The sequence below is a fragment of the Drosophila miranda genome, chromosome 2 (assembly GCF_003369915.1).
Source record: "Drosophila miranda strain MSH22 chromosome 2, D.miranda_PacBio2.1, whole genome shotgun sequence".
Lineage (NCBI taxonomy): Eukaryota > Metazoa > Arthropoda > Insecta > Diptera > Drosophilidae > Drosophila > Drosophila miranda.
In genome coordinates, this window is record NC_046675.1 from 25670046 (window position 1) to 25676293 (window position 6248).

Consider the following 6248-nt stretch of genomic DNA (forward strand, 5'->3'; position numbering starts at 1 on the left):
GCAGGCCCCTCCCGCACAGCAAACTGGCTGTGACTGATTACACAAATACATACTCGCATAGTGAAGAGCCTCCTCCTTTCCGCCTTCGAGAGAGAGAGAGAAATTGCATTCTGCTGTCGTGGAAGTTTCCGCACCTTGCAACCAAGTGGCTGCCACCGATGCTGCTGCTGACTCTGATGCCAATGCCACTGTTGCTGGTGTTGTTGCTCCAGCTGCCTAAGTGCCATGCATTGAGATTGAGTTGTTTTCCTTGTAGGAGTGCGATTCCTCTTCAACCTCATCTTCTTCATCTTGGGGGTCCCCATCCTTGGGGCGCATTCCACTCGAGAAAATCGATGATGTCTTGGGTGCTTTTGTTTTTGCAGCCGCACTTCAACTTGAAATGTTTTGATAAACTACGTAGCTCTGGCTATGCAAAAAAGGAAGGAAAACCCAAGGAAAGGAAAGCAAAAGGAAAAGAAAAGAGCCAGGGAACTTTAAGCTGCAACTGCAGCAGCAGCAGAAGCAGCAAAAGCAGCAGTTGTCAAAATGCTTAAGTAACAGAGGTGGAGCCATGGAGAAAGAAAAACTTTGGCCAACTGTCGAAAAACAAGCGAAATGAAATTGGTAAAACAATTGTCAATGCGTCAATTTGAATGGATTTCAGTTGCAGGCGACAGACGGCGGCAGATAAAAACATCAGCAAGAACAAGTGTCGAAAGTTTTCCCAAAACAAACTTTCACAATAGAGAAAGTAGTCCTTGACAAAGCTGGATAAATAGAGAAGATCTATAAACAGAGCTATTTTCGGAGAGAGATTGTAAACGAGCAACAGCCACAAATATGAACTGCAAGTTTCCTATATTTTGTATAATATTCAACTTATTTTGTATGGGTGAGTAGCCAATGAAAGCCAATCAAATCACTCCCCTGAACTCCGCGGCATTCCCAGATTTGTTAAGCAGCGCCAGCTGTCTGCGGAGCACACGCGACATGTGGCAGCTGCAGCCTCCCAAAGAGATGGGCAGCTGCAATCGACCATCACCATTACGCTCGGAATTTGACGACAAAGGAACTGTTCCTGTTGCTGCAGCCCTCAATAATGGATGGTCAACCCTTGGAAATTTTCTCTCTCAATATGCAGGTATTAACCGTAAGTCCGATTATAATAAGGCTGTTGAACAGCAGATAACGATGAATGCGACAGTTTCAGGAATAGATCCAACAGATGGGCAACTGAAGAACAAACCGGCGAAGATACATCGCATGTCCATATAAGACTCTATCCCACAGTTTCGTTGTCTGTTAAGAGCCTCATTTTATATTTTACAAGTTAATAAAGATTAAAAAGCAAACATCATTTAGTTATCTAAAGAATATGCAGGGTATATATGCCCTTGCTTATCTAATGTTCTGCCGGCTGCCTTTATCTTTTATCAGCAGCCACCTCAGACCTCGAGAGATTAGTTTGAATCGGTCACTTATGGCAGCTGCAGCACCCGCTTGGATCACCGCTAAATATCTGGAAGATGCACTGCGACGGCATTACCAGGAGCCCCATATTGTGGTAGTTTTCCTTCAGCTCCAGTCAGCTCTGGGCAAGGGTGAAAACTATGGAGCCGTCCTAACACGCATACGTCTTGTGTACCGCATAGGATTGGGTCAAGAGGTTACCGAATATCTGATAGCCAAGACCAAGCTGGATGATGAGGATGCAGACACCAGAGAGAAGAAGGCACCCTACGACATCTACAATCGCGAGCTGGAGATTTATGAGGAGGTGCTGCCGAAGCTACAGCAGCTGGCAGGTGAGAGACTCTGCCCCAAAGTGCTGCACATAGATCGCCAGCGAGGAGCTCTCATCATGGAGGACCTGAGCAGGCAGGGTTATGTGATGGCCCCGCGATTGGAGAGATTGGATGAGCAGCATTTGAGATTGGTGCTGAGAAAGTTGGCCATGATGCAGGCAGCCTCGGCAGTGCTGGAGGAGAGGTCCCAGCGAGGGGGTTGTTTCTCCCTAAGGAAATACGATCGCGGATTTTTTAATCGCTATACGGAGAGCTTTCGTTCGTATTTCGTGGGATGTCTGATGTCATGTGCCAGCTACCTTAAGACACAGCCGGGCTACGAAAAGCATTCTGAATTGCTGGATGAGCTGTCTCCCCATTATATGAGACTGGGATTGCTTTGCTTTCAGCCCGAGGCAGAGCACATAAATGTGCTGACTCACGGCGATGTTTGGACAAACAACATGATGTTCAAGTACGGTGCCGAGGGGCCAGTCGATGTGCTCCTGATTGACTTTCAGTATGCCTTCTGGGGCTCGCCCACGCTGGACATTCATCATCTTTTGAACACCTCAGCGGTGGAGCGGGTGCGAAGCGAGCGTCAGCTGGAGATGAGATGTGTCTATCATGAGGTGTTTGTTCGTGAGCTACAGAGGCTCAAGTTCAAGAGTCAGAGGTTGCCCAGTCGGAAGCAGTTCCATTTGGAATCGGAGCAGAAGCGTTTCTACGGTGCGGATGGTAGTGGTTTATCCTATATGAGACAGATGATCAAGGAATTTGTATTCTTTCAGCTGTCCACTGCGGTCTGCTGCTGCAACCTGTGCTGCTCAACACGGACGATACGGATGCAGATTTCGCAGCACTGCTCTCGGATCAACCTCGCGGACTGAACATGAAACGAAGGCTCTACCAGAACGAAGCCATTCAGGGGTCCATCAGACAACTGGTTACAGAATTCGAACTTGAGGGACTGTTAGACCCGCAGCAATATGATGGACTTACCCTTAATGAAGTGGGGTCTGGCTCCTTTTGATAAACTCTCACCACATTACACGTTTCAATTAGTACGGGGGCTAATAAGCATAAGGGATGCATAGCGGATGGAAGACACAGCCACAGGCCGCAGGCATTTTAAAGCTTTTCGCCAGAACATCTCTCTGAATTATGAGCCACAAAATATACAAAGCGAAAACACATTCAGCCAGGCCAAAACAAAAGAGCAACATATTTAGCCAGCAAATGGCAAGAAAGAGGCAGCAAAAGACCGAGACAGCCATGGATGGGGCCAGGCTCCGAATAGTTACACACATTTTTTGAATTGTTTAGCATTTTTGTATGAATGTGTGAGTGAGTGAGTGAATGAATGAATGAATGGCCGGACGGGCTACGAGGGTTGCAAGCTGCGGGAGAGCTGTGAGTGCGTGTCTGCCACAGCCAAATGGGAAACGGAAAATGAAAAGAAATGGAAATGCGGAAGAGAGAGAGAGAGAGAGAGTGGAAGGCACGTGCTGCTGGCAATGGGCTCTGGCTTAATTAAAACTTTGGTGCGAAATGCCAGCCAAGCTGTTGGAAATTAACAAAATTATGACGAGTCTCTGGCGTCAGCGTCTGACTCTGGCATTCGCTGGATGCATTCGCATTCAAAACTGCATTAAAGCTTGGCGCCATTAGGCTAAACTTTGCATTTAGCTGGAGGCCTGCCTGCTACAGCCACTGCACCTGAAACTAGGCAACAGTTTAGGGACACAGAGAGAGAGAGATAGACAGCATTACTGTGATGGACAGAGGGACAGACACCTGGAGGGAGAACTGCAGGGACAATAGAAAATGGCGACGACGCTGCCAAAGTCGAAGTCGACGGCGGCCGGGCCTGGGCCTGGGCCTGGTGACATTTCACAAATTCCAACTAAGCCTAATGCATGCCATTTAGCGATTGTAGTGTCACAGTGTGTGTGTGTGACTGCTTCGGCATGTGTGTATGTGTGCCAGCGTTATCTCACGCCGAGACGTCCTCAATGCGACAAAAGTGTCGCGCGTAAAAAGCAGCCCCGAACCAACAATTTATTCTCTCTCTATCTCTCTCAGCTTTGTCTATGGTCTCCCTGTCGCTGTCTCTTTCGCTTCTTTATGTTCATGCGTATGTGTGTGCTGTCATCCTCGAGGCAGGCAACACAAACAGATACGCATGCATACACACACAAAAAGACACAAAAAGCGAAGCTCATGTCAAACATTTTAACGTTTTTAGGTGCTCGACTTGGATTTGCTTTAAAATAGGAACCAACAAAAATCTGAACATTTTATGTACTTTGGCTACATTTTCACATTTTCCCTGTGAATATTTCAACAATTTTTCTATGGAATGAGTTTTATATAGAATATTATATTAAGCTTGGTTTTAAACTATTTTGTTTTATGATTTTTCATTGCAAACTGTATGATTCCCTTTGTCGAAACTATGATTTTTTGTACAAATTTATTTCACACTTTTTTGTATTATTTCTCGAATATATATTTTATGGTTTCAGACACAAGAGTTGTGCTTTTATTATAGTTTTTGCTACATGAAATTTAATTTTCAATGCTGGTAACTTTTAGACTATATGGTCAGGTGCTTCCTCCGATTACATTTTGAAAAAAAGAAGAATTTTTTACTCACAATTATCTCATTTTCTTTTATAGAAAGATTACCCAATGCTATGACAACTTTTGGTTAAGAAAGTTCATTTCCATGTAAGCCAAAAATTGGATTACATAGATTAAAACTTTGCTTTGTCCAAAGAGCAACGACAAAAGATAAAAATAGAATCAAGGATGGGCCTGGGGCGGGGCCAGGAAAAATATTAAAATTGTCCAGCCAAGGACAGGATTTATTTTCTTAATCCAAATAATGTCAAAAAGCCACAAACAAGCGACAGCCACATAAAACAACTTAGCAAATGAGCACACAAGCACACACTCGCACGATTCGGAGTCCAAGGGAAAAACCAAAGAAAAATGTAATTTATTGTTATTACGAAAATAAATAAGAAAGACACAGCAGAATGAAGAGAGAGAGAGAGAGAGAGAGAGAGAGAGAGATGTAAAAAGAGAAGGCGGAGCATGCCACACCCACCACACATACGAGTACAGCAGTGCAGCACTGAAATTGTGGCAAGTAAAAGCGTAGAAATTAAGCAACTGACCGCTGGCAAATAAACCGAAAAAGTACACACATGGACACAGATACACACAGAGAGAGAGAGCGCAAGAGAAGGAGAGACGAGGAACAAGAAATGGCAACGGCAGCCATTTTATATGCCATTACATTGTAAATAAAGTATTGTTTATTTGTACATACATATGTATGTGTGGATGTGTGGATGTATGGACGTTTGTTTGTGTGAACTATAACATGTGAATTTATGTGCAGCCAAAGTTGTGCCACATCCACATTTACTTAATAACCTGGAGCGCCAGCCCTGATCCACTTTTACGAGTACATTCCATGTACGAGTGTATGTTCGGGTGTGTCCCCCCACATGACATTATCGTTAGTGGGGCGGAGCCCAGCCCATAAGTAGGCAACACTTAATCAATCCCGGATGGTAGTAGATCCCTAATTCTTAACCTAATCAACCTTGGGACCTGGGAACTGGGACCTGGTGCATAACTAAGGCCCAATATTTTCCCTAGCAAATTGCAAAAGTTCCTCACCAAATGAACACTCCATCAATTGCAACTGTAGCTTGGAAAAAGTGTGGTCCAGTGCATACTTGGTCCGAGCGAGGCACCTCCTCGATTGGCTTTGCCCGGAAAATTTCAATTTATACGGAACCAGCCGAGGCATCGAGTCATCGAGGCACAGGGATGGGATGGTTTTACCCTTCGGGGTCAAGTGTGAGTAATTACCGCAGTTAGGCAGCCTGGAACCTGAACAGCAAATGAAATTTCCATGAGCCAAGCGACTGGCCGTAAGGGCCAGGCTTTAAAAATAGCTGCCTCCAGTGGATTGTTGCTCAGTTGGCCATGCAGCAGGTTGGGGGTGGAAGTGGGCAGAGTGTGGGCAGAGGGCAGAGGTCAGGCTACAGTTGACTAAACATTTTCATTTCGGTCTTCTCAGGCATGGTCTGCTCTGTGGGAGGTAGTTGGAGCTCCAAGTCAATGAATTTTGGCACATGGCGTATACTTGATATTGCGTGTCCTTCCCCAGTGGATGTTGTTGTTCTTTTTGTTTTTTTTTTTGTTTTTTCTTTCTGTGCTAAATGATTTCATTAAGTGCGAAGACGAACACGCTGGCCAATCGATGAGTTTTCCCAGGCCTTGCGCTGCCAAACTTTGCACTCCAATTAGCCCAGGCATTAAGTTCTTATTCCTATTTTAATTGTAATTGAATCTTGATAACTGAATTTCCCCAATTAAGGCCTAAGCCGGACAACAGTTGGAAGTCAAATGACACACGACCTAACATTTCAGAAGGCGGAGGTCGTTGCACGGGGCGAC

The 6248-nt window shown here is 45.1% G+C and overlaps 2 protein-coding genes across 3 annotated transcripts; both read left to right on the plus strand.

Moving 5' to 3' along the window:
- The first annotated feature begins 460 nt into the window (after nt 1-460).
- Nucleotides 461-1334, plus strand: LOC108154509. 2 transcript variants are annotated; one of them, XM_017284810.2, is made up of 3 exons: nt 461-874; nt 932-1123; nt 1187-1334. In XM_017284810.2, exons 1-3 carry the CDS (start codon nt 823-825, stop codon nt 1255-1257), a joined length of 315 nt encoding a protein of 104 aa, XP_017140299.1. In that variant the 5' UTR covers nt 461-822; the 3' UTR covers nt 1258-1334. The 2 variants fall into 2 exon arrangements, with proteins under 2 accessions (XP_017140299.1, XP_017140298.1); XM_017284809.2 differs by having other exon boundaries at nt 700-874; nt 932-1132.
- A 113-nt stretch (nt 1335-1447) lies between these two features.
- On the plus strand, nt 1448-2809 carry LOC108157764. The gene is made up of 2 exons (XM_017289946.2): nt 1448-2495; nt 2558-2809. Exons 1-2 carry the CDS (start codon nt 1463-1465, stop codon nt 2797-2799), a joined length of 1275 nt encoding a protein of 424 aa, XP_017145435.1. The 5' UTR covers nt 1448-1462; the 3' UTR covers nt 2800-2809.
- The last annotated feature ends 3439 nt before the right edge of the window (nt 2810-6248 follow it).

What these genes read in the sequence shown, in the direction of transcription:
- LOC108154509 (XM_017284809.2), top strand. Translation starts at nt 823, where the DNA reads ATGAACTGCAAGTTTCCTATATTTTGTATAATATTCAACTTATTTTGT. An exon ending in ATTCAACTTATTTTGTATGG is followed by an intron (nt 875 to 931) that starts GTGAGTAGCCAA and finishes CGGCATTCCCAG; the next exon opens with ATTTGTTAAGCAGCGCCAGC. An exon ending in TCAATATGCAGGTATTAACC is followed by an intron (nt 1,133 to 1,186) that starts GTAAGTCCGATT and finishes TGAATGCGACAG; the next exon opens with TTTCAGGAATAGATCCAACA.
- LOC108157764 (XM_017289946.2), top strand. Translation starts at nt 1,463, where the DNA reads ATGGCAGCTGCAGCACCCGCTTGGATCACCGCTAAATATCTGGAAGAT. An exon ending in GGAGCAGAAGCGTTTCTACG is followed by an intron (nt 2,496 to 2,557) that starts GTGCGGATGGTA and finishes GTATTCTTTCAG; the next exon opens with CTGTCCACTGCGGTCTGCTG.